At 45.1% G+C, this 27365-nt stretch overlaps 1 protein-coding gene and 1 non-coding gene across 14 annotated transcripts in view; both read left to right on the top strand.

Annotated features, from left to right (window-relative positions):
• VPS13D (vacuolar protein sorting 13 homolog D) overlaps window positions 1-19162 on the top strand; it is a 267380-nt gene extending 248218 nt beyond the window's left edge. For 10 of the 13 annotated variants that reach the window (XM_042257233.1, XM_012187296.3, XM_042257230.1 and 7 more), the window contains 3 exons: window positions 4112-4243; window positions 14398-14638; window positions 16098-19162. In XM_042257233.1, the coding sequence (XP_042113167.1) occupies window positions 4112-4243; window positions 14398-14638; window positions 16098-16229 (505 nt within the window). In that variant the 3' untranslated portion in view covers window positions 16230-19162. Of the gene's footprint in view, window positions 1-4111; window positions 4244-14397; window positions 14639-16097 lie in introns of those variants that run through there. The other 3 variants (XM_060396484.1, XM_060396483.1, XM_042257234.1) reach the window with 2 other exon arrangements.
• LOC114117383 (small nucleolar RNA ACA59) lies at window positions 14781-14920 on the top strand. The gene has a single exon (XR_003591086.2). It is a non-coding gene; the product is annotated as a small nucleolar RNA ACA59 (small nucleolar RNA).
• Window positions 19163-27365: the final 8203 nt, after the last annotated feature.

Below are 27365 nucleotides of genomic sequence, written 5' to 3'. Positions count from 1 at the left end.
CTACAGTTTTTCCAGTAGTCATGTATGGATATGAGAGTTGGACTATAAAGAAAGCTGAGCACTGAAGAATTGATGCTTTTGAACTGTGGTATTGGAGAAGACTCTTGAGAGTCCTTTGGACAGCAAGGAGATCAAGCTAGTCCATTCTAAAGGAAATCAGTCCTGAATATTCACTGTAAGGACTAATGCTGAAACTGAAACTCCAATACTTTGGCTACCTAATGCAAAGAAGTGACTCATTTGAAAAGACCCTGATGCTGGGAAAGATTGAAGGCGGGAGGAGAAGGGGACAACAGGATGAGATGGTTGGGTAGCATCACTGACTAGATGGACATGAGTTTGAGCAGGCTCTAGGAGTTGGTGATGGACAGGAAAGCCTGGCATGCTGCAGTCCATGGAGTCACAAAGAGCCAGACATGACTGAGTGACTGAACTGAGCTGAACTGTATTCCCGAATCCCAGAGTGAACAGATTGAGGATTGTGCCATGTACAGTCATCCTGATCTCCAAAGGGTTATGCTCAGATTTTCAGTGTCATGGTCAATACATGAAGAAAGCAGTTCCCATAACACATGAGGGCCTGCACTGAAGATTGTCTCTTTAAACTTTCTGTTGGCTGAAGTTTGTTCACATGCAAATGGTTTTAACTCCTCCACTCCCCAGCCTCTCAACTTGGACCTCAGGAGGTTAACATTTTAATTAAGTTTCAGAGAAGTAGGAATCCTTTCTCGCCCACTAGCAATGATAAGGAAGTAGGGGACTGTGGAAAGAATTCCTTTAATCCACCTCTGTTTCTAGTAAGAATATATATCTAGATCGCCTCTTATGAAAGGGACCTTCAGGAGACCACAAGGGTGACTCCGTGTCCTCCCTCCTGTGTCTGTGTGGACAGTGAGCCTTGAATGCCACAGCAAGCAGCTCCAGGCAGCAGGATCTGAACACTCCCTCCAACCTTCCCTTGGTGTTTGGTTGATCACAGAGTGAGGACCTGCTGGGGAGACAGATGAGAAAATTTAACAAACATGCAGCGCATGCCCATGAAGGAGCAGCTGTGGCATTCAGGTGTTTAGAGTTCGAAAGTTAGAAGATAACGCACTGGGTATAGACAGAAGAACGGATCACAGAACTCTGGGGATGGTGTGGAGGGAGGCTACCGAATCAAGACCATCTGTAAGGCACTAGAGAGCTATTTGGTGACAATAGAGGGCCGCTTACTTACATTTACAACCGTTCTGTGGTCGTTATTCATGGGATGTGGGTCTCAGGAGCGCAGATCCAGAAACAGGCCACCTCTCCTTGCCTGCTCTGGCTTCTCGGATCTCACCCAAGGAGGGCAGGACTCTCACTGAGTTTTCTCCTCCTTGGTAGCATGTTTTCCCCTGCTTTGGGTACTCATGAAAAGAATGTTTCTTCTAAGGAAAACGTGTCAACAGAGATGTTACTGTCATGTCTCTGCCTTCACGCACCTTCTTTGTTTTGACTAGTTGACTGGCCAGACACACCCTTGACCTTTCCCTCAGGAAGTTGGGATTTGAGCTGGTTCATATTCTGCTTTAATTTTGTTCGCTTTCAAAGCTCAGCATTCATGGTCTGTAATCTCTTCAGCAGAGTTTGCATATCATCTCTCATTTTTAGCTCAGTAGTCAAAGTGGCCTTTATACCTCTTCCCACCCCCACCTCCAAATGCCTTCATTTATCTATTCAGCTAATACTACTGCTTCTCTACCATGAACCCAGGAATAAAACAAAATCCCTCCTCTCATGGAGCTTATGTTCCAGGTGGAGAGCCAAGCAATAAGCAAATATTTTTATTTAAGTGGGATGTGAAGCAAATGTATTTTGAGCTCATGGCCAACTTAACCTGACTTGTTTTTGAAACAACTTGCTGTGAGGAAAAGGACAGGAGTGGAAACGGAAAGAATAAGTTAGAAAACTACTGGGGCAATCCATTCCCAATCCAGAGATCATTTATCAGTTACAAGAGCAATAGAGAGAGAGAGAGATTTGCGGCATGTGTGAAAGTTGAGCCTTCGAACCTCCCAGTAGATCCAGGAGGACATAGGGAGAGGAGTCAGGATGCAGCCTTACATTGAAAGACGTAGATGAGCAGGCCTGGCAGGCCTCCTGAGGGCCTCTGGGCTTCGGCCACAGCACCCAGGCCTCTTCCAGGAGCTTCAGGGGTGATAGGATAGTAAGCCTGACTTGAGGAAAAGATATGTTTTTAGCCTGTCCTAGACAGTGTTTGAAATGACGGTAGATATTTCACTGGACCAGGAGATAAGAACAGAACTCAGCTACCTGGAAAAGCACTCCACACTCCTTCCCCTGGTTTCTTTCCCACGCAGTGTCTTGCCAGCATCCTTACAACAACAGTTGTCTGGCGTCTCTGTGAGGGGTTAATGGCAGCCCTCTCTGCTGCCCTCCATGTTTTCAGTCAGTTGCATGCTCAGTCACTCAGTTGGTGTGTGACTCTTTGTGACCCCATGGACTGCAGCCTGCCAGGCTCCTCTGTCCATGGGATTTTCCAGGCAAGAATACTGGATTGGGTTGCCGTTTCCTTCTCCAGGGAATCTTCCTGACCCAGGGATCGAACCCCTGTCTCCTGTTTCTCCTTCATTGGCAGGCAGAGTCTTTACCACGAAGTCACCTGGGAAGCCCCCTTCAGTCAGTTGTTGGGATCTAAATAACCAGCGGTGGGCCTCAGTCTTAGAGAAGGAATTGAGACTGTGCACAGCAGGAGTATGTGAATATATCGTGTAAATAAAATTGGGTGTTGTGTTTTTTTTTTTTTTTTTTTTTTACCCATTCCCTTGGTGCAGATGATCAGAACTTCTTTTTAGTCTCACTCAGAGAACACAATTAGTAGTATTCTTGGGGCATCCTTTTTACTGAACTTTTTTATAAAATTAATCACTGGATTTCTGGTTTCCAAGTCCAAATCAAGCATTACCCAGGTATGGAGCTTGAGCCCATGTGGCCTGGTAGGTGGCGTGTTGGTGTGGGCCCGGGAAGGCTTTGAGTTGTCCCATCTTTACATCTCACCCATGGCGTGGCCTGTGGCAAATTTCTGTTCCTGTCCCTGTTTTTTCACCCTGATTTGCCCACCAGGCACTTTCCTGCCCCTGCAAGTAAGTCTCTTTTAGTTCATGATTCAGGAGTGGCAAGCCTCAGCCTCTCATGTAGATGTGTCTAGAGAGGGGTGTTTTGCTTCACTGGAATCCAGGAACAAATAATGAAAAGTACACCAAGTACAAGGCCGAGGACAGACCAGGCACACTCTTATCAGTCATCTGAAATATGCACAGCCTTTCCAAGACAAATATGGACTCCTGTTTCTAGGAAAACACCAGAAAGTACTTATCAATTACCCTGTATATGGTTTGTGGAAAAAGACAACACCAGCCTACCCTGAAAGCCATAGCAAAGCAGATTCCTCCGAACAACCAACAGCTGAAGACCGTGAGTTGGAGCCCAGCCTGTGGCCTGGGACTGGTCCACGGAGCCTCTCTCCTCCCTCCTGTGATGCCCGTGTCCCTCCCCCGATAGCAGGCAACTGAGCTCCTCCTAGAAGATGGGGAGACTGATGTGTTCTCACTCACGGCCAAACCTCTCACTCTTCTTCCTGACCTCTTCCAAGTCCAGAGGTGTCTCTCCAGAAGAGATCCCTAGAAAAATAGAGGGTGACCTGGTGGAAGTTCAGTAATACTAACAGTGACAAGAGTCACCATTGGTGGATAGCCCACATTCTGTCCAGCCCAGGCTTGATGGGCATAGTTTTGTTTGATCCTTGCAGCCATCCTGCAAGGTAGGTACTGTCATCCCATTTTACAGAGAAAACTAGAACTGGGGGATTGAAGAAGGGAACTGACTTGCCTATGATCACATGTCTAGGAAATGGCAACTGTGAAGTTCTTGTTCAAAACTGGAGATTTTAACCACTTTCTTCCAACTGCATTCACAGGGGATACTGAATGTGGGTTTAATGCTGGTCCGCAGATTTAGAGCATGTCCTGTATGAAGTGGCGTTTTTATCTTAGATGAGGAAGGAAGGGAAGTCATTTTAGCATTAGCATGTAACCTCTTTGCTTTTCTGTCCACCTTCCCACCTTAGGACTCAAGCACAGAGGGTGCGGAAGCCACGCTGCTGCACAGGGCCCCAGGGCCTGCTTCCCCGCTACTCGGAGAGCCAGGCAGAGGGCCAGGAGCAGCTCTTCAAACTAACAGACAACATACAAGATGAATTGTGAGTTGCATCTGTGGGAAACCAGCCCTTTTGGTTCACCAGGTCATCTTCTCTGTCTCTGCATCTGAGAAGTTTCTGTCCATTTCTGAGTATCATCATGACTCTGAGGCCTGGGAACTGGTCAGAGATTCCTTGGCCCAGATGGGTTTTTGTTTTGTTTTGTTCTCCTGCCACACCAGACAGCCTGTAGGATCCTAGTTCCCCAACCAGGGATTGAACCCATGCCCCCTGCATTGAAAGCAAGGAGTCCTAGTCACTGGACTGCCAGGAATGTCCCAAGCCCAGATGTTTCATACATTTAAATGTGACAGTGGTTCTCAAACTGAATTCCACAGCAGGACCTTAATGTTGGCATTCTCCTTCTAATTAGTTCAAAGAAAGAAGATAAAATGTTCTCAATCCAAAGATTTTTTTTTTTTGCCCTGTAAAATTTTCCTAAACTTTGGTGTGCTGTTGTTGGCAGAAGAATGCTAGTTAAAACAGATTAACAAATAACAAACAACTAGTAGCTGAAAATTTTGGAAATGCAACATTCTTAAGGGTGTTTTGCTACTCTTGAATGTGGAACCTTATATACTTAAGATCTTGTTATAATTTCAGTTAGTGAAGTTTTTCCTAATTGATACATTTGTTGTTGTGGAGTCGCTAACTCATATCCGACTCTTTGTGACCCCATGGACTGCAGCACACCAGGCTCCTCTGTCCTCCATTATCTCCTGCTCAAACTCATGTCCATTGAGTCAATGAGCATGCTGTCTAACCATCTCATCCTCTGTTGTCCCCTTCTCCTCTTACCCTCAATCTTTCCCAGTATCAGGGTCTTTTCCAATGAGTCGGCTCTTCGCGTTAGGTGGCCAAAGTATTGGAGTTTCAGCTTCAGCCTCAGCCCTTCCAATGAATGTTCAGGGTTGATTTCCTTTAGGTTTGATCTTCTTGTAATCCAAGAGACTCTCAAGAGTCTTCTCCAGTTGATATGATAGAATTCAGTAGATCACTATTTCCCAATATTATTCCTTTAACATAAAATGCTCTGTAACCTAAATAGATGTTAGAATCACCAGTCCAAAGAAAGCAGTTAGTTCTGCCCTAATAAATAGCAAAATGCTAGTTTATTTTCTTTGAATGCTTATTTATCTCAGGATAAACAAGGTAAGGAGGGTTTAGAGGACCATGAGGGGTTTGGGGTTTTTATTTTTTTTTTTGGTTGATGAAAGGGTATCTGAAGTAGAGGTTAGCTCTTCAAAGAGCCTTCAGTGTCATTGTTACCAATGTGTTAAGCTGACCTCACCTCATAGTTTTGTAGCAGTATTTGAATGGGAATATCGAAAGTCAAATCCAGAATTCATGTGTTGCTTACTGCGTAGGAAGGCATCTTCCTGGATGTGGTTTTTTGTAACTCAAACTCCCTTTGTTACTGGAAGGTCTCTCAGTGATGGAGATGTATGACATTATGGTAGTCAGCTCAGGCTGCCAAAAACCAAATACCACAGACCAAGTGGCTTAAACAACAGAAAGTTGTTTGTCATAGTATTGAGGCTGGGAAGTCCAAGATAAAGGTGCCGACTGATTTGGTTCCTGGTGAAGGCTGTCTTTCCAGCTTGCAGATGGCCACCTTCTGGCTGTGTCCTCATATGGCAGAGAGAGGCTGAGCCAAATCTCTGATGTCTCCTATAAAGACACTAATTGTAGAGAATCAGGGCCCCACCCTTATGACCTCATTAAAAGAAAAAGAAGAACCTTTATTTTTTAATTATTTATTTTAATTGGAGGATAATTACTTTACAATATTGTGATGGTCTCTGCCATACATCAACATGAATCAGCCACGAGTATACATGTGTCGCTCCGTCCTGAAACCCCCTCCCACCTCCCTCCCCACCCTGTCCCTCTGGGTTGTCCCAGAGCACCAGCTTTGGGTGCCCTGCTTCATGCATTGAACTCACACGGGTCATCTGTTTTACATACGGTAGTGTACATGTTTCAGTGCTATTCTCCCAAATCATCCCACCCTCGCCTTCTCCCACTGAGTCCAAAAGTCTTTTCTTTGCATCTGTGTCTCCTTGCTGCTCTGCATGTAGAATCGTCATTACCATCTTTCTAAATTCCATGCATATGCATTAATATACAGTATTTGTCTTTCTCTTTTTTACTTACTTCACTGTATAATAAGCTCCATTTTTATCCGCCTCATTAGAACTGACTCAAATGTGTTCCTTTTTATAACTGAATAATATTCCATTATGTATATGTGCCATAACTTCCTAATCCATTCATCTGCTGTTGAACATCTAGGTTGCTTCCATGTCCTGGCTATTGTAAATAGTGCTACTATGAACGATGGGGTACATGTGTCTCTTTGAATTCTGGTTTCCTTGGGGTGTATGCCCAGCAATGGAATTGCTGGGCCTTATGACCTCATTTAACCTTCATTCCTCCCATGCTCCATACAGTCACACTGGGGTGAGGTCGTCAACATGGGAACTTGGTGGGGACATAATTCTGTCCATAGCATATGTCTCTCTCTACTCTTTTAGTCTAGCCTCAGCTCTGGCCATCGTGCCAATAGCCAAAATCCCCTGCGTTTCACTCCAGAAAGGACTTTATATTCCTGCCCTCCTTGGGTGAGTATCTGGTGCCGTCACTGCCCTTTATACACTTGACTGATGGAACTTTTGACCTTTGGATTGGAGGTTCAGAGAGTCATTCCTCAAGTGAGACATGGTGCAGAGTCTGCTAGCATGGTGGCCCCATGAGGGCCTTAGTTTCTGTCGGATCCATTCACTGAAGAATCCTCAGTATGTGGAACAGTAGATGGCACTTATTAGGCACTCAACAGATATTTGCTGAATGAATGAGAGTTGGATGGTTATTGTACATTGTGCTTTTAATTTTCTCTCCCGCTCACCCTTCCTCAGGCTTCCCTGATAGCTCAGCAGGAGACCCTGGTTCAATTCCTGGGTCAGGAAGATCCACTGCAGAAGGGATAGGCTACCCATTCCAGTGTTTTTGGGCTTCCCTTGTGGCTCGGCTGGCAAAGAATCCACCTGGAATGTGGGAGACCTGGGTTCGATCCCTGGATTGGGAAGATCCTCTGGAGAAGGGAAAGTCTACCCACTCCAGTATTCTGGTCTAGAAAATTCTATGGACTGTATAGTCCACGGGGTTGCAAAGAGTCAGACACGACCAAGCAACTTTCACTTTCGCTCACCCTTCTTCAAGTCAAACCATATCTGGTCCTCATGAAATTCATTTTCAATACAATGAATCATGTCAGAAACATAAGGAGAAACTGTGTAGCATGGCTAACGTAGGATTGCTCCCAGTGAGACACAAGCACTGAGCACAGGGCCATGGAAAACTGGAAGCCGGAATCCAGTCAGTAAAACAGGTTTCATGAAACTCTTGGAATTCATAAGAACTCAGAGAAGACGTTGGCATGAATGACTTCTGACTCTTAAGATGAAAACCATGTGTTGCTACCCCAGTTTGTGTTAAATCCTGCCCATGTACACTGGAGGAGTCATGTGACCATAGTCTTCTGCAGTGTACAAGGCAGGAGTCATCAGGAAACCTGGCACATATTTCTCTGAAGTGTCCTCAGTGGTCAGGCTGGGTCTTCACATTGGAGGCATCACTTTGCAAGAAAGGGGTTTTCAAGAAAACCACAGGAGCGTCATAATATACCTCTGACTTTTATCCTAGAATCCTAATTAAAAACATGCTTAAAGACCTAATTATTTGCATATTTTCCTCCAGAGTTAACCCGTTAAAAGGATCTTTAATACCTTGCTCTACTGTTCTAAGTGTTTCCACATTTTTTTCCAGTTAGACTCACTGTTTCACTTCTGGAAAATATTGTGTAATTACTTCCCGATGCCGTGAAAACCCCAGAGTCCACAGTGCTGTGGTTTCTTCAACTTTGTCCTCCCAGATCAAGTTGCATTTAATTTTTTATTTTATTCAGTTAATTAGTATTAAAAGGATAGTTGCTGACATATGATTTAAGATCTGGTACACTGTAAAGGCTTGAGTTTCTAATGAATCCAGTATTAACTCTAATATGTTGCAAAATTGCCATCACTTTCCATTTTTCTTAACTTTGCTTCTGAAATCGGATTCTGGGTTAAAATGATGGTAAAGGCAAATTTGTTCTATCAGATTGCATTAATTTTTGTCTGTAACTGGTGTCTAGTATGTAGCCAGACACCTCATTTTCATTAAAAGAAAAAGAAAAAAGTACCTATTTTATTTCCAATACACCATCACAGACCAGATTACATACTAGCAATGTAAGCACTAGGGTAGTTCTTTACCTTTTCCAAAAACTGAGTAGCTGTCCTCACATACTGTTTTCTTGAGTTTATTTGACAACTTGATTGTATTTTTTTTAATGTAGTTTTAGGAAATAATATTTGTGAGGGTTTTTTAAAAGATATTATTCATTGCTTTAAAGAAAGAAGATTTTAAGTTCTCTATCTTGGTTTTAATATTTTGATAGATGTACTTAAATATATTTGATTACCTTTGTAATCCTAAGCATTTTATTTTATGCGTTTAAAATCAACATTATCCTTAGAAAGGAATTGTGGGCCTCCCCACATGCCAACAAGGGGAACGGAGGGATCATGATCCAAAAATGTTAAGAACGCCTGTTCTGATTAGCAGCCTTTCTAGATGTTTGAAATTTTTAATTATTCAAAATTATTAATTATTTGAGTGTCAGTAGGTTGCACAGAGGTAAAGAATCCTCTTGCCAATGCAAGAGACATAGGTTCCATCCCTGGGTTGGGAAGATCCCCTGGAGAAGGAAATGGCAACCCACACCAATTATTCTTGCCTGGAAAAACCCATGCATGGACAGAGGAGCCTGGCGGGCTACAGTCCATAGGGTCACAAATAGCTGGACATAATTGAGCACAACACAACACGTGTGTTCCATAAACGTTAAGAGCTCCTGTTCTAATTAGAAATGAGGAGCCTTTCTAGGTATTTGACATTTTTAATTATTCAAAATTATTCTTTATTTTTTAGTATTGTGACTGTGCTAACAAAAAGAGTCCTTATCCTTTAGAGAAATACAGAGAAGAGGAGAAAGAATGAATTAGCAGCAACAACTAAGCATCCTTAAGGGGCAGCTAGACCTGGAAAGTGGCTCCACATGACAGGGTTCCTGTATGTGACCTTGAAGGTGGTGCTTGTCTTTGGGGGGAACTCCTCACGCACAGGAGGCCCCTTGAATCCAGGCAGCATCTTGGAGGCTCTCCCTGTGTCTCTGGGCCGCTTGATCTCAGCCGAGTCAGGCTGCTTCCTTGTCCCTTTGGGTTGTGCGTTCAATTCTATCAGTTTGTCTGCTCCTCCTCTTTTTTTTTTTTTTAATTCAAGAAAGTATAAAAAGGAAAACAAAAATAGCCTATAAACCCACTGGCCAGGTTAGTCCTTTCTCTTTTTGATGAAATAAACTCATGTACACAGTTATTAGCAAATTCAAAGAGTATAAAAAAAATCAAGAATAAAATTCTCCCTTCTTGCCCCCTTTGTATGCATACTGTGATATTTGATATATATACTCTTCTTAAGAAATTGCATATAGAAATAGAAGTTAGAACATTTTTATCTGAGCACAGGTTATATTGTTTATTCTAATAAACAATATAATTTAATTTAACAGCATATAATTATAAATAAAAACCGTAAAGTAACATATGCAATCTCAAAACAAAAATAAAATGATCAGACATTTTGAGGAGTGAGATAGAATTCATTGCTTGCATTTTCTAAACCAGGAAATAATCTGTCAATAATCATTGACACTCCTGGAATAAGACAGCTCCCAACTATTCTGATTGTGAAATGACTGTAAAGTGTGGAATATACAGATATATAAATATTAATAGAGTTGATAAAACAAAAACAAAACCCCAAGAGAGTGGGAAAAAAAGAAGGAAGATCAGTTGAAAAAGGTAATTGAATCAACTGGCAAATTTCTCTCCCCCTAAGGAGCAAATCAGTGGTCGTGAACCTCTTTCCCTGTGGCCTCTTAGAGGGACACATTTCTCCAACCTACTGAAGTGAGGACTTGAAGACTTGCAAGGAGACCTCCTCCACAGGATCGGGGTAACTTGGCATCTGTTGTCAATGGAAGAAAGAAGTAACAACAGCCACCCCGGTTGGGCATGTAGATTGGTTCTAGTCATCATGGTGGCCCCTCGGAGGAGGTATGGTGATCCTCACTCTACACATGGCAGCAGGCAGCTCTGAGCCAAGCCTTGTGGCTGGCGACAGGCAGAGCCATCTGTCACCGAGGATTGGCCAGTCCCAATGGCACACTGGCCACCGTACTTGGAAATGACATCACTACCTGCCACATAGTGAGAGGGCTGAAGCTGTTGTTGACAGCGACTTTGGTGTTTGTGCTTTGGGATCCTGTTCATTGTAGCGGAGCTGCTTCTGCAGTGTTGAACCTTGCTGGGCTTGCCCACTATTAGAACCCGTCATCTTGGAGAGTGGTGTAAGCCACGTGTCACAGCCTTCCTTTCTCTGAGAAGAAACTTCCTGAAGTTGGTCCCCAGGTCAAAACATCCTCTTTCTCCCCTTAAAGGAGAGTTATAAGTGAAACTTTTAACCAAAGTCTCAAGATCCTGATTTTTTTTTTTTAATAGAATTGTTCCTAGTGTCCACCAGAGATGTCTTCTCTGGTTCTTCTCTTATTTGAAGGTTATGATACCCAGAGGCTGTGTGTCTCTGGCCATGGTTTTTCACCCTCCCTCCTTCTGAGTTAATAACAGGTGAGAGGGTAGAAGGACACACTCAGGGTCCACCTGAGGCCACATGGCTTTCCTTCCCATGTCATCCCACAATGGTTTGCAATAGTCACCCATTCGTAGGCCAAGAGCAGCCTATGTGAAGCGAGGAGGGTGCGAGTGTGTCTAGACTTGGCTTGTGTGAGGCCTTTGCCTCTCAAGTGACACAAAGGAAAGGAGCTCAGGCCTTCTGCAGGGGACAGCCGGGCAGGGAGGGGGATGCCATGCTGTGACAACGAAGTGACAGAGGTGGCGAATGAGATGAGAAGTGCTGGGAACACTCGTGGGTTCGGCTTCTCTTATCCCGTTGAGTTTTGGTTCCTCTCTCTCCATGACAGATTTGGGGTTGGTCTCCCTTAAAGGAGGGGACCCATAATCTGAAGCTCAGTTTTAATTATTCTTTGTTGTGGTTTCTAGATTTTGTGTGTGTGTGTGTGTGTGTGTGTTTTTAATGTATGCTATTATGATGAAACCCAAAGCATCAGTTGATGGTTGTGAAAGTTCCAGGGAAGCGTTGAGAGGAAAATGGAGGGAGAGACTACTGTTGGCTAAGTCGGTGTCCAGGTTCTTGCTCAGACCGAGGGCTGTGACCCTGGCACTCCAGCTGAGTCCCCACTGTCTCCCTCTTCCCTCCTCTCAGTTATACCCTTGGCTCCAATCTGCTTTTGGTTTGAAAAGACTAGAACATGTCATGTAAATGTCCAGAACTTACTGTCTCTATTAGCTTCGGGGTATCAATGGGCTCCTGGGCTCACAGAAGAGAGATATGTGCGAATTTACAAACCGTTCCCCTCCCCTCACATTTCTATAATGGACATGAATTCTTCTAATGTTGAATTTTGGCCATGAATTTACTGACTTTGTGATGGAAGCTGGCGGGTAGCATCATCTCTCTCAGATGAAGAAACTGAGCCACAAAGACAGCAGCTGGCCCTGCCGGAGCTGCCCCACCCAGTGGGGCTCCCTGCCCACGCAGCATGTGTCCCCTCTACCACGTGGGATGGCTCTGAGTCAAGCATCCCAGCTCAGAGCCACCCTTCCTCCTCCCTTCCACCCAGAAGTCATGCTGGCCAGACAAAGGACTTGTACCATCTGTGGCCTCTCAGAAGGGAGTCTGTTTTAAAGAGGCCCACTATGGAAAGGGCTCTAATAATGTCAACCACCCAGGTGAGGGGTATCAGAGCAGCTGCCCTGATGGAAAGACCTCAGCCCTCTTAGAGGCTGCGCGTAAATGTCAGCATCAGCAGGTACCAAACGGGAGAGGGGAGGAGCAGATGATGGGACAGAAGTTCTGCCTCCTGTGCTGGACCAGAGGAAAGAGAACAGTCCTCAACTGGATTTTTAATGCCCATCCTGCCCTCGCCCTAATCGTGGTGGCTGGCTCTGGGGAGCTCCCCTGAGAACCTGTTACAGCCTCAGTTGCCACGTGCCCAGCCCACCCGTGCTCAGAAGCCCTGGGCCATTTTCGGTTTTTAAGCCAGTTTCCTGGCAAGTTCCAGCAGGCCCCCAATCCTTCCTTCCTGTGTCAGGAAGCTTTTATCATCTCTCTCTGTCTGTCTCTTTCTCTCGCCTTGTCTTCCACTGGACCAGCTATCTGAGATTTCATTCGGCCTCTTTAAGTAGTGCTGTTGCCCCCTGGACACCATCCGAGCCTGGGATGTGGGAAATTCTCTGCTGAGTGGCCTGAACACCAAAAGCTGCTGGGTATTTCTCCTTTCGGCATTGAGACTTTACAAGTCTACATTCTTGGCATTGCCAACCAGTCAGAATAGAACAATAAACCCCAATTTTTTTGTCATGTGAGGCTACAATTAAAATGGCAGCTGGAACCAGGCTGAATTTTACTGAGTGCTAAGGGGGTGGCCGACTCAGTGGTGGGTGCTCAGGGAGACATGGGCAGGGGGGTGGACTTTAAGAGTACATCAGCTTAGCCAGAGAGCTGAATACTTATCCAGGACACACAATGAGAACAAACCAGTGCTTAGCAGTGCTCTTGAAGGTAAGCAAGGAAGCATTCAAAAGTGGGCATGGGGTTGAGTGTTTCTGGGGAAGCTTCAGAGAGAAGTTGGAGCTCGTGAATCCTCAGGCTTGAGGAGGAGGTAGAAGGGCTGAGGGATTAGGTGTGTTCAGAGTTGGGGGCTCTCTGAGCCCAGAGGTGAGTGGGGGCCTGAAGCCACCTTGGAATGGAGAGAGAACCAGCCTGTCCAGCTATGGGCAGGCCTGCTCTTTCCCATCAGAGTTTGGCGACCGCTGACCCCAGAACAAAGCCATCCTGGGACCCAGTCCCCGAGCTGTTCCAGGGGAGCTGTGGGTCCAAGCAACTGCAATGTGGCGATTCCTCCCAGGACATCGGGTCCCAGGGGGCCAGGGCCTGACAGCCAGCCTGTCGTCAGCTCTTAGTATTCCTGCCGTCTTTCTCTGTTCCCCGAAGCGGCCGCTGCATTGTGGAAGGTTGTCACAGGAGGCGGAGGAGGCAGCCAGGCTTGGGAGGGCTGTCACAGCCGTTTCCAAGGGTCACTGCTCTTCACTGTAGCCCAGCTGAGAGCTTTGACGCGCATAAATTCCCACTTTAAATCCGCGGCTCCAGGGAAGAAGAGATTTCTTTTTTTTCTGAGTGGCCTCGAAGCCTCCAGAATTGATGACTGAGAATTATGAAAATCACAATTATAGCTTTCCCTGAGAAAGCACACTTCCTAACAGCTCATGAAGTTTTGAGAACGTGGTGGTGGTCTCACCAGTCAGCCCCTGTCCCTCAAGGTGTTAGGCTGAGACCAGGCGACCTCCTATTAAAAATGACAAAAAAGAAGCAGACTCAGACATGCAGATAGAGGGGCACGGCATCCCCTCACGCGTCCAGTTTGCTGACCCATTTAATCCTGCTCCCCACTTCCACTTCCGTCACCCCGCGCCTCCCCCACCCTGCCTTCACAGCGAAGCTTCTCAGCTGCTATTTCATCAACAGGCCTTTCAAAGCATTGTTTCCTTCCTCTCTTTTGCCCAGCAAAGCGCTGTTACGATTTCTTCTAAGCCTCGTCCTATGAAAAGGCCATAGAACTGTTTTCTCTCAGTGATACGGTTGGTCCTATTTATCGAGCCCACTGTGTAAGGGCGCTGTGCTATACATGCTGGCCTCGCAGCAGCCCTGAGAGGCCAATGCCACTTTTATTCCTAACTGATGGACAAGGAGATGGGGGCTCAGAGTGGGTGAGCCACTTGCCCACAGGGCAGTGAGCAAGGGAGCTTGGCTGTAAGGTCTGTCCCCAGAGACCAGGGCCCACATGGAGCCTCAGCCCTGCCTCGAGGAGCGGCCCTGAAGTCCTGCGTGCCCTCCTCACTTCCCCTCTCCCTCCGCAGCTTCATCGCAGTGGAGAACATCGACAGCTACTGCGTGCTCATCTCCTCCAAGGCCGTCTACTTCCTGAGAAGCGGGGACTATGTCGACCGAGAGGCCATTTTCCTGGAAGTCAAATATGATGATCTCTACCACTGCCTCGTCTCCAAAGACCACGGGAAAGTATACGTGCAGGTCACCAAGAAGGCTGTGAACACGAGCAGCGGCGTGTCCATCCCGGGCCCTTCTCACCAGAAGCCCATGGTGAGTGCACACCTGACCCATCTCCCAGGTCCGCCATTGCCCTGCTGATGCTTCTCAGTGGAAAGGCGTTTGCAGCACATGAGGCTTAGGCCTGGCTGCTGTGAATCCCCTAGGATCCTGCTTAGTCCTGCAGACAGAAGATGCTCAGTGTGGTGGATGGGGTGGTGCTGCCCTCCCAGCTTCACTGCTGCTGACCCTAGGCAGGTTGCTCAACACTTGAGCCCTGGTTTCCTCTCAGAGGCAGGTAGGATTCCTGCCTCTGAGCAGCTATGAGGACCAGCTGATATGATGCCTGTGGCTGTTTTATTCCTAAAATGGGCCTCTTCAGTGCATTGGATCTAAGATGTTAGAGCACATGCTGGCTTCTTCCTGACTTCCCCTCTAGAATAATTGGAAGCAGGACTTTATTAAATAATGCCATTCCTATTAATAACCAACATTCAGTAAGGGCTTACTATATGCCAGGCTGGATTCTGAATACTTAAAGATTATTTAATGTTGTACTGTTATTTCCCCCACTTGACTGGTAAGGAGGCTTGGTGAGGACAGATGGCTTGCTCAGGGTTATCTGGCCAACACCTGAAGGACCTGGGGTTCAAAGCCACGTGCCTGCAAGGCACCAGAGCTGGTGGCCTGGACCAGGTCACTGCTTCTGCTCGGAGCTCGGCAGAAGCCCATATGAGGGGACCCCGTCTCCAGCCATGTTCTCACTTGGAATCTTTTCAGGAACCCCAGGTGTTAGCTCTGCTCATCTTTCACCTGGAATGCTAGGATTTTCAAGCCTGCATTCAAGAATGACATACCATTCAAAATGGCCCTGCTTATCTCAGTCTTTCTGTGATCAGAAACCGCAACCAGCCTGATTGCGCCTCTCTCTCTTGACCTTCTCCCTGCCCAGGAATGCGCTTGGGTTTGGTTTGGCTTGTGTGGGCTCCCCTGGGGTCATTGGCTTAGGTTAGGGCCAGTAGATTGACTGAGTTAACATCCAAAAGCCTGAGTATTTCCACAAGTTCCTTTTGGAGGTGGGGAGCCTTGCCCAGCTGCCCTTTTACCCTTTGAAGGCAAGCAAGCTTGCTTCATAAGAAAGGCCTCAAGGCGTTTGTGTGCTTTGAACATCAGCAGACTTTAGATTTGAGTCCCAAGTCTTTGTTCTTACTTGCTCTCACCTCAGCCGATCCTCACACCTCAGAGCACAGTGGTTTCTCAGTTACAGGGAGTCCCGAAGGTCGGGGGATTGTGGGTCGGCTGCACAGTCACCCCGGGGTCCACTCCAAACCTCAAGTTGGCATAAACTAGGAGTAGGGCCCTGGGGATCTGTTTCTTAGAAGTACACCCATGCTGTTGAGATCCACAGTCAGGCTGGGAGCTGCTGCCTGGGTGGATTTCAGTGGTTTGCGTCCTGTGCTTCTGTTTGGTTCCCCACTGTGGGGGCGAGTGCTCATTCTGTCCTCTTCCTCAGGTCCATGTGAAATCAGAGGTCCTCGCTATCAAGTTATCACAAGAAATAAACTATGCAAAGAGCCTTTACTATGAACAGCAGCTGATGTTAAGACTCAGTGAAAACCAAGAGCAGTTGGAGCTGGACTCCTGAGAAACCCCAGCTGCCAGAGGGACATTCCCAAAGACAGACCCCACACCAATCAGGAGGAGAGAGGCCCATGGGCTTGGCTTCAATTTGAGGAAACCAGAATAAGGTTTGGGGGATGATATCAAGAGGGGAAGTAAATACTGATGAGGGGGGTGCAGATGGAACTATATTCATTTGTGGGGCAAGGAATTGCTTTAGATTATGGGGAGGTAATTTGTAAAAGATATCAGTTGAATAACGTTTGAAAAAAAAAAGCGTACTAAGATCAATCTAATTTTTAGATTGCCCTGTATTTTGTTAACATGTATATATTGATATATATACAGCTGTGTGTTTGTAAATATATAGGAGCGTTTCTGAACAGGGACTATGATGTGTGTAAAGGATTGTTAACTGTAAATTAATATAAAATTATATTGGATCTTCTATTGCACTAATTCTACATGTCTAATTCAGGGTACTATCCGCGAAGAGGGATTCTTGCAAGTTGCAGAATGTTATGTCTTAGTCTGGGAAACGAGGGTATTCACAGTTGGGTGGGCTGAGTGACGTCAAGAGTGACACCTTTGATACCTGCACGCGTCCAGGCAGCAGCAGCAAACCAAAGTGTCCAGACCTAGAGCTGGCCCTCAGCAAGGCCTAGGAGAGTGACTCAGATGCATCTTTTATTGATTTCTCCCCCAGTTTAAAGATGGTTCTTAGAGTGTCACAGATTATTTTTTATCTGCCTAAATCTCTGGCTCTCTCCTGACTGGTCTTGCCACAGTTTGAGGTGTGTTCTGTTGGCACACGTGCACACACACCAGCATTGCAAGTTTTTCTTGGGTTATTATCATAGAGGCCAGTCTGAAACATTGGTAGACTCTGGTAACTTAGAAGGGGAAAAAGCCCCACAGAACTGGGTGACAAATCAAAAGTCCAGAAATTTAGCAAAACCCAGTGAGAATATCTTCCCTCCTGAGCAGCAGTCAGAGGGGAAGGACCTCAGACTCTCTTCTTCCTAATCAAGCCACAGGCAGACCCTCAGCTCTGCAGTCCTGGGGACCTGGTGACAATTATGCTGAGATGAGAAGGGAGAAGGAGCAAGTCAGAAAGGGGGATGAAATCTTGAGTATTAAAAAGCTGTTTTTGTAAGTTTGAGGCCAAGATTTGGCCAAAATAACTCTTGCGCTTGGTTTTAAATTCCAAACAGTGGCAAGGCCTTGAAGTGAGTGCCCTCTTCTTCCTGGGTCTTGTTTGCAGGGTATTCTCTTTTCTGTATGGAATAACCAAGTTGGGGAAGGGTAGGCCTCACTCTGGAATGAATGACTAGACTTGTGATTTTTTTAATTTTTATTTTAATAAATCTACTCAGTCTCTACAACCATGTCTAACATAGCTGAGATCTAAAAGGACCCAGGGGATCAGTGGATGTGTGAAAGGTTTTGGGGTTTATAACTCATGACCCAGATCCTTCCAAGACACAAATGAAGCTAATCTGTCTTTCTTCCCCCGCCTTGGTGTGTGTGTGTATGTGTGTGTGTGTTCAAAGAAACAGGAAGGGAGCTTTCATCCAGTGCTTAGTGTTTTGGCAAAGCAGTGTCTTCAAGGCTCGTCTTGAGCACCAGGATTTATATATGGTCTTCACTGAACTCTGTCTTCATGGACAGCAGGGTTGAAACCTGGCTCTTGAAGGAGGTGCGCTTTTGGTTGTTCAGTTGGTTGGTTTTGCCAGGCGGCCGTTGTGGCACCAGGTGCTGCCTCCTGCGGGTTTCTCGTCCTCTTCGACAGCCTCCTGCCCTGCACCCCGCAAGTGTGGCTTGTGGTTTTTGTCACCAGTCACCCACTGCCTGAGATCATGATCTCCTAAGGGTGCGACTCTCAGAGGATTGATTGTTTGCATCAGTGAGCCTTCTGTCACTTTCTGGAATGAAGTCACTTGGAAGTTCTGTTAGATTGAGGAGCTTGGTGTTAGGATTATAAAGGAAATTTGCCTTGGGCCCCAGTGGTACCCAGCATCCTCTGCTCATGGGAAGTTGGTTGAGGGCTGCGCTGTGGAACGGTGCTTCCCAGAGACTCCAAGAGGGTGCTCAGATGCCCTCCTCCCAGCCGCTTTCTAATCTCATCAACCCTTGAAACAGTGGCTCAGCTCCTAATTGCACAACCTCCTCTGACATTGTGCCTTAGAAGAGGCAGATGTTAAAATGGGATCCAAAGACCAAACAGGATGAGGTTGGGGTTGGTGGGTGCCAACTTAGCTTCTCAAACTCCCTCTGCCCTCTCAGCCCTCATGCCAGGCATGGGGTAAGGTTTCAGGGGCTCTGGAGAGTTTCCTGGTTTGCCCGGAAAACATCCAAAACTTTAGAGGAAGCAGGCCCTGGCTATGGCTGCTAAAGGCCCCATTTCCTTTAAAATCAGTGTTTAGCCAGTGATGGCAGAGACTTTGTTACAATAATTTTCTACTGATTTTCTTGCTGCCTCAAGTACCCAATTCCACTCCCAGGAAGAAAAATAAATTGAATCAGGAGAAACCAGACCAGCAGAAAGCAAAGTCCCCTTGATGCCCTAACCCAGCACATCCAGCTACATCGCTGCCCGATCAGAGCTGTTTTTGTTCACCCACCAGAAAGGCTGACCAGTCAGTGCTTCTTGCACCTGGGCCCGCTCACCGCCAACCCAGAAACGGAAACGCGGCCTCTCATCAGTCTGAGCGCCTCGCCCGTCCAGTGGTGAGGATGCAGCTCAGAGTTTGGACGACTCCTGGGCCACTTTGTTTATAAGCCTCTTCTGTGCCTCAAAATAGCATAGCAGCTGCTTATAAAATCCCAAAAATAAAGTTCTGGGTCACCGCTGTGTGAGCACCCTCATAGCCACCAATCTGTTGCGACTCTAGAATCTGTTCAGTTCAAGTCGTTCTTTCTCTTCCTGTGGAATAAAATGCTCTGTTGACTTCCAAACATGCTGTTTCCTTCTAGTTTCTTGCTGTTTCATAGATTCTAGAACCGTTGCTGATGACAAACGCCAGACGTCTGATGATGTTCACAAGCACACGCAGCCTCACCCTCACTCCAGGGAGGCGCATTCCCAAGCCAGCCCTGCACCTTGGGCCTTTGCCTAACTTCCTGTCTGCCGGGCCCAGGCTTCATGCTGACCACACTCTCCCCACCTCTGTGAGGTAACCGGTCCAGACCCTGACAGGATGAAAAGTGTCATGTCCTAGAAGGAGACTGCAGGAAGAGCAGGTTTGGTCATGTTCACAGTGCCTACTTGGGCTTCCCTGATAGATCAGTTGGTAATGAATCCACCTGCAATGCAGGAGACCCTGGTTTAATTCCTGAGTTGGGAAGATCCCCTGGAGAAGGGAAAGGCTACCCACTCCAGTGTTCTGGCCTGGAGAATTCCATGACGTGCGTAGTCCATGGGATCACAAAAAGTCAGACTCGACTGAGCAACTTTCACTTCACAGTGCCTACTTGGTTTTACTGGACAGGTCAGGAAGGCAGCTGAGCAGGCACTGGAGTGTGGAGTTCCAGAGATGAGTGCAGGCCAAAAGCACAAGCCTGGGAGTCGTCGTGCAAGTGACAAGTGGAGCCTGGATGGAATCCTCAAAGGAGTGGGTGGAGGGTGGGAGGGGCAAAGAAAAGAGATCCTGATCTGAGTCCCGGATCCCCGAAGTTTAAGAGTTTAGGCAGATGGAAAGGAGCAGCACCTTCCAGAGATGGATGTGCAGCTGGGAGGGTGTGGGTCCTAGCAGCAATTGTAGACACCAAAAGAAGAAGCTTCCCAGGTGGCTCAGTGTAAAGAAACCGCCTGCCAATGCAGGAGACATGGGTTCAATTCCTGGCCTGGGAAGTTCCCCTGGAGAAGAAAGTGGCAACCCGCTCCAGTATTCTTGCCTGGAGAATCCCATGGCAGAGGAGCCTGATGAGCTACAGTCCAGGGGGTCACAAAGAGTCAGACACAACTGAGCGACTGAAACAACAGCAAAAGGAAGAAGAAGGGACCCTGCTGCAGAATATTCCTCTTGAAACTGTTAAACATCAGATTTTAAATGTTTGCAAACATACAAATACAAGACAAAAACATAATCTCATATCCGTGTTGTAGCATATGAGGATAACCTCATGGATGCGTGTTTTCATGTGATTAGATACAGACATGGAACACAGACAGATACAGTCATATATCGTTCCCAACATTTGTTTTCATGAAGTTGAAATTGTATACTTTTCTGCACCTTCTCAGTGTTACCTTCACGTTGGTATATTGCTGTTCTCTTAAATGCAGCATAATTGTTGGTGTAACTGTTGTGTGCAAACTCAGAGATTCCCATATTGGAGGGCAATCACTGCATTCTCAGGCTATCCAGCCAAGTAAGAACAGCCTCTGAGAGACACCCTCCTACTTAGGTGCTTATGCACTAGTTTTATTTTTGGGCAGTAGATTCCCAGCAGCCAGTGGTCTCCGTGGATACACACAAGATCACTTTCCAAACCTGTTGCTGGGGATGTGGAGGGCTGTGGCCCATCTAAGTGCCCTCTCCTGGCACTCCCGCCAGAAATGTTAACCAGTCTGAAAGGGGTCTCAGTCGCATCTCATTCTTTCTTTAGTAAATTACCAGCAGTGAACCTGACCATCTTTTCATTTTTTGTAGGAATTTAAGTTAGGAATGGCTGTGAAATTATAGCAAAAGTCCCTTCACAGCATCTATTATTATGACCATATTGTTTCTTCTCCTTTAATTTTTTAAAAATGGCATACATTGATAGATTTCCTGGTATTACACCACCCTTAGTCTCTTGGAATAAGCCCCATTTGGTCATAATGTTATTGTTATTCTTTTGATACATTCCATGATTCTTTTTGCTAGTATTTTGAGTCTTTGCATCTTTATAGTGAGAGGAGAGTCTGTAAGTTTCTCTTTTCATAACATCTTCATCAGATGATAAAATTAAAATTGTGCTGCCTTCCTAAAAGGAGGACTTCCCTGGTGGCTCAGACGGTAAAGCTTCTGTCTACAGTGTGGGAGACCTGGGTTCTATCCCAGGGTTGGGAAGATTCCCTGGAGAAGGAAATGGCAATCCACTCCAGTACTCTTGCCTAGAAAATCCCATGGATGGAGTAGCCTCAGGCTACTCCATCCATGGGGTCTCAAAGAGTCGGACATGACTGAGCGACTTCACTTTTCCTTCCTTTCCTTTCCTAAAAGGAGAACTCTCCACCATTTTCTGTGTCTTACAATACTTAAGTTATGATAGAATATACAGTTCTAGTTTTCCAAAAGTTAGATGCAAGTTGGCTGCAAACCCTTGTGCTGTGCTGTGCTCAGTCATGCCCAACTCTTTGCAACCCCATGGACTGGAGCCCGCCAGGGTCCTCTGTCCATGGAATTTTCCAGGCAAGAATACTGGAGTGGGTTGCCATTTCCTTCTCCAGGGGATCTCCCCAACCCAGGGATCAAACCCATGTCTCTTGGGGCTCCTGTATTGGCAGGCAGATTCTTTACCACTGTGCCACCTGGAAAGCCCCAGGCCACAAACCCATCAGGCTCTAGAAGCTTTTTCAGTGGTTCCTTTAAGCTTCATTCCCCACCCCACCAACGTGTGTGCGCTCTGCTAACTGGAGTATTCAAGTTTTCTATTGCTTCATGCTTCAGTTTTGGTAGCTTATTTAAAAATCATCCAATTCTCTTATGTTTTTTACATTTGTTGCCATACATTTGTATGTATTCACCAAAGATTATTTTAATACCTCTTGTGCCTGCTCATTTCTCCTGTCTCATTCCTAATCTTGCATATTTTTACTTTTTTTTTTCACAACTAAGTTTTTGAGGAAGTTGCTGTTCTTTTCAAAGGAGGAATTTGGGACTGGTTTCTCTTTGCTACTTTGTTTGTATTATTCTATTGATTGTACCTTTAATCTTTTGGTCCTGCCACCTGGCTTGTTTTGATTTATCTTTACTGTTCTTTTCTTGCTTTCTAAGATACGTTTTTCATTTCGTGTTTTTTTTTTTCCTCACCTATCTTCTTGAATAATGATGACATTTCAGGGTTATAAATTTTTTTCAAAATGCAGCTTTGTTTATCCCATAAATTTTGATATTAAGTGTTCTTAAGTTGCTTTCTGTGTAGTTTTTAATTTACTTTTGATTTCTTCTCTCATCTAAGACCTACCTAGGAATGTGTTTTTAATTTTTAAATATTAAAAAAGTATCCTGCTTAAATTAGCTATTTTAAATTTTACTGGTTTGTAATCAGCATATATAACCTAAAGTTTTCTAAATTTAAAAAAATCTGTTGTGGTTTATTTTTGTCCAGTTACTTGATCAGTTTTTTTAAATGTTCCGTGAGCATATGAAACAAAAATATCCTCTTTGAGGCTTATAAAGAAAGATCAGTAAGTAGGCAGGTAGGATAGAAGGATGGATGGATGGACAGACTATGGGAAGGACAGATAAGTACATACACACTTACCAATAGAAGTTTACAGACTATATTAATCAAAACCTGTAAGACTTTACTTATTTTTCTGTAAGAGAGCTCTGACCGGTGTCTTGCGAGTGGCCCAAGAAGCAAGTTCTGTATAGTCCTTCGGAACGGCGGTGAGAACTTAAAGTAAACAAAGGAGAAAGAAGGAAACACGGCATCCTCATTTAAGCTGCCTCCAAGTAATCCTGCTGGGACTTCAGAAGGAGTTGATGCTGGAACGATGGTCCTATGCCTGCCTACCTCATGCTCTCAGGCCAGGCCCTGTGTCCCCACTGGTGCAACAGTCCCCGCTGTGTCCCAGGGGGTGATGAAACTTCACACCTCAGGCTTACTCTGGTCTGACTCCAAAGCACAAAAAAAGTCGTGGGTACATTTTATCTTGGAGGAAGTATGCGGATCTAGGGCTGCAAGGCCCTTGGAAACCCTGGAAGGGGGTGGTATGGGAGGAGAGGGACGGGGAGGAGAGTGCTGACTTGACTCCCAGGGCAGTTTCAGGGGGAAAAGCGCTGCCTTTGGAGCATGTTTTCTTGGGACACCTTACCTCAGGGGTACACAGAGACTTCTAGGAAGTTGAGCCAAGCCTGCAGAAAGGCACCTCTCCATTCTGCTTGATGGTTTGTATACAGAGACTGCCCATTGCCAGGTGTGTTCCCAGACAACACAGGTAACTGTTGCCAAAGTCACTAAGCCTCTGTCCCTCCAGCAACAAGGAGGCGCTGCCAGCCTTCTTGGGGCCAGAGATATGCAGCGAGTGGGGCTATAGTCCATGGGGTCATTGAAAGTCAGATGTGGCTGAAGTGACTGAGCACTTCGTGTAAGATTAGCATTTCCAGAAATACCTGTCTGGCTGCAAAATGGAGAATGAGTAGCATGACTGAAGAGAGGAAGGAAGGCCACTGCAGCGTCCAGGTAAGAAATGATGGCGGCTTGGACCAGGAGCAGGCAGTGGAGATGGAGAGAGGTGCAGAGCCCTGGGACATGTTTTCAAGGAACAGTAGATGAGACAGAGGGGTTGATTTAATGTAGAGGATAAGAGGGAAAGAGGTATCAAGGGTCATTCCCTGGGTTCCAGCTTTAACCAGGTGGGCAGTGATACGATTATCAAGGTGGGAGAATACTGGAGAAAGAGCTGGGATGTTTATGACTGCTGTCCATTTACTGACAGTTACATATCTGTTGGCTTAGTGGTAAAGAATCCGCCTGCCAGTGCAAGAGATACAGGAGATGTGGGTTCAATCCCTGGGTCTGGAAGATCCCCTGGAGGAGGAAATGGCAACCCACTCCAGTATTCTAGAAGAATTCCATGGACAGAAGAGCCTGGCGGGCCACAGTCCATGGGGTCGCGAAGAGTTGGGCACAACTGAGCACACACACATATCTGTTGAAGGTCAATTGAATAAATGAGTGTCTTAGGTTGTGGGTATATTTAGTTTGTCAGTGGCGTGTTGAACACAGATGGAAAGTAGGCAGTTTAGAACTTGAGAGAGGGTGACTCTCCAGTGAAGCATGTTTGGTGTGATGGGAGTCCATTTGATTCCAGTGAGCATAGAACAGGAGAGAAGAGGTGCTGGACCAGGCCTTCAGGACACCAACATTTAATGAGTGTGTGTGTGTAGGAAGGTGACCCAGTAAGGGAGACTGGGAAAGAGTGACTGGACACATGGGGAAAAAAGTGCAAGAGAATGTTTCCAGAAAGAAAACATGGTCGATTGGTTGGATGATGCTGAAAAGCCCAGTGAGATGTGTGCTGGGCTCGACAAGGTGGAGGACACTGTGGTAAGAAAAGTTTTGTTGGGAGCAGAAGCTAAGATGGGAGGGTGGGGTGTGAATGGTGGGTTGAGTAGAAACAGTGAGTGTCCTTTCTTGGACCGAGCAGCTGTTGAACGGTTGGCCCATGACCGTGACACACTAAGGTGGGAGTGGCTGCCTGGCCATTCAATACCAACAATTAAAAAACAATCAGGTAATTAAGATTAAAGGCCAGTTGGTTTTTTTCTCACCATGCAGTTGGCAGTTCTAAGCAAGATCTGTGATAAAATTCTCCTCTTAAACATCTTCAGTGGGCCTAAGTTCTGTTGAGTTTTGATGATACTGATGATATGTACAAAAGCTTCAAATTAGCACGTTCATCTTACTTGTCCTTTAATACAGCTTGTATTCCACATGGGAATTAATTGAGAGCTCCCCGGTGTGCAGTGGGCCCCCAACACACACAGACTCATCTTCACATCTTCACTTAGAGATGAAGTTTACTGTTTTTGAATCATTCAAGCCTACTGGGGCACAGTTCACATCTCCAACCCCTGTGTTTCTCCATATCCCTGCATTTAAATAATATATTTGAAGTAAATGATAATGGACAGTGATTGTAAAGGTAAAGCGAAAAGCTTGAACAGCTCCAATTCTGTCATTCTGTAACCACTTCCAGTTTTTATTGGTGTTTAAAATTTTAAGCAGTGAAACAGTGCAGACTATGAAGTATAACACTTTTGTTTGGAAAGAGAAAATTTTAGTTCACTAATGAAACAAAATCAAGCATTATTGATCGTGGTTTATTAGTTGTTCAAAGTTTACTTTTGGCAGATGTATTGATTTTATTAAAATTCACTTACTAGTTACTGGACAATTATTTAAATAAACATTTTTATATAGACCTATAACCAAAATAACCAAAGTTAAAATCATTAAGTAAATATATAAATATTATATACATGTAAAAAGATTAAGTGGTTGTGCTCTATTTTGTCCTATGATACTTCTTTAATGTGACTGGCATAATTACTTTAAAAATTCAATAAAATATTTTCACTGTCTGCATTTCTTGACTTCATTCATGATTATTACTGAAGATGATTTTGTCATATCAAGGAGGGGAGAGTTTAAAAGATGATCCCCTGGACTTCCCTGTGGTTACAGGAGATAAGAATCCTCCTGCCAATACAGGGGACATCAGTTTAATCCCTTGTCCAGGAAGATTCCACATGCCTTGAAGCAGCTAAGCCCATGTCCCACAACTACTGAGGCTGCACCCTAGAGTCTGTGAGCTGCACCTACTGAAGCCTATGTGCCCAAAGTCTGTGCTCCACAAGAGAAGTCACAGGAATGAGAAGCCCAGGCACCACAACCAGAGAGTGGTCCCCGCTCTCTGAAACTAGAGAAAGCCTATGCACAGCAACGAAGACCCAGCGCAACCAAAGATAAATACATGAATGAATTTAAACTTAAAAAGATCCTCTGGGTTTCAAGTACACCAGGTACACCACCAGCCAAGGTAAGGATCCTTGGGGATGTCCAGGTCTGCCATCTCTGCAAATAGGATAGGAGTTGGGTCTGACAACCAGGGAAACCAGATTGAGCCAAGGCCCTTAACGATGCTAACAAAAGGAGCATCTTATTACTGAGGGAGTGAAACAAGGAGCACATCTTCAGTGCAGCCTGAGTTGTGGGAGGGAAAGGAAAATGAGAGAGGCAAGATCTAGAATGAAATAGCCCTGCACTTGAACTTGTTTAAAATGAACTGCTTTCTGTCCTTTGCCATACCATGGTCCACCCCACACTAAATCCTGTCCACAGGGGCAACTATTTTCAACTCTTCCAATTTCTTCTTGTTCTTACCTCTGTTTTTTTCAAACACCATATTTCTACCACCTATTCTTGATTTCTTTCCATCAGAGATGTTATCTTCTTTTTTCCTACTGTAGAAAATTAGAATCTGGCTCTTTTCACCCCCCTACCCCCTGCCCCAAATACTTCACTGTGGAGAAGGGGACATCATTGCAGATCCTATAGACATTTAAAGGATAACAAGGAGATACTATAAATAACTTTGTGCTTTTAAATCTGACAACTCACATAAAATGGACACATTTCTTGAAAGGCACAAATTATCAAAACTGACAGAAGAAATAGAAAATCTAAATAGCCTTATATCTGTTAAAGAAACTAACTTTGTCATTAAAAATCTTCTCAGGAAGAAAACTCCAGACCCAGTTAGCTTTACTTGTGAATCCCATCAACCATTTAAGGAGAAATTAATTTCAATCCTATACAAATCCTTTCAGGAAAGAGGAAAAAGCACTTTCCAAATCATTTTATAAGGTTAGCATTACTCTGATACCAAAAATAAAGTTTTATAAGAAAACTAAAGACCGATATTCCTCATGGACACAGATGTGAAATTAATTTCTTAAGTTTTTAGCAAATTAATTCAATAAGTCATGAAACCCAATTGAAAATAAGCAAACATCTCAACAAACGTTTCACAAAAGAAATATACAAAAGGCCAAAAAGCACACAAAAATCTGCAATATCGCACTCTTAAGGAAATGCAAATTAAAACCACAATGAAACGCCACTGCACACCTGTGAAATAACGTTAAGAATTATGATGATAGCAAGTATCAGAAAGGATGATAGCAAGGATTGGCACAGGGAATTCTCATACGTTTGCCAGTGGGGATGTAAAATAGTGAAACTAGTTTGGAAAATACCTTCGCAGTTTCCAAGAGTTAAAACTCCCAAAGAGTTGAAACATACACTCACCACAAGACTCTTCAGTTCTACTCATAGGTATCTACTCAAGAGAAATGGAAATAGATTCTCACAAAGATTTGTACACGAATGTTTAATATAGCCAAGTCCTGGAAACATGTCTGTCAATAGATGAATGGAA

The sequence above is a fragment of the Ovis aries genome, chromosome 12 (assembly GCF_016772045.2).
Source record: "Ovis aries strain OAR_USU_Benz2616 breed Rambouillet chromosome 12, ARS-UI_Ramb_v3.0, whole genome shotgun sequence".
NCBI lineage: Eukaryota > Metazoa > Chordata > Mammalia > Artiodactyla > Bovidae > Ovis > Ovis aries.
The sequence above is the reverse complement of the archived record's forward strand: the minus strand, read 5'-3'. Positions and strand labels throughout refer to the sequence as shown.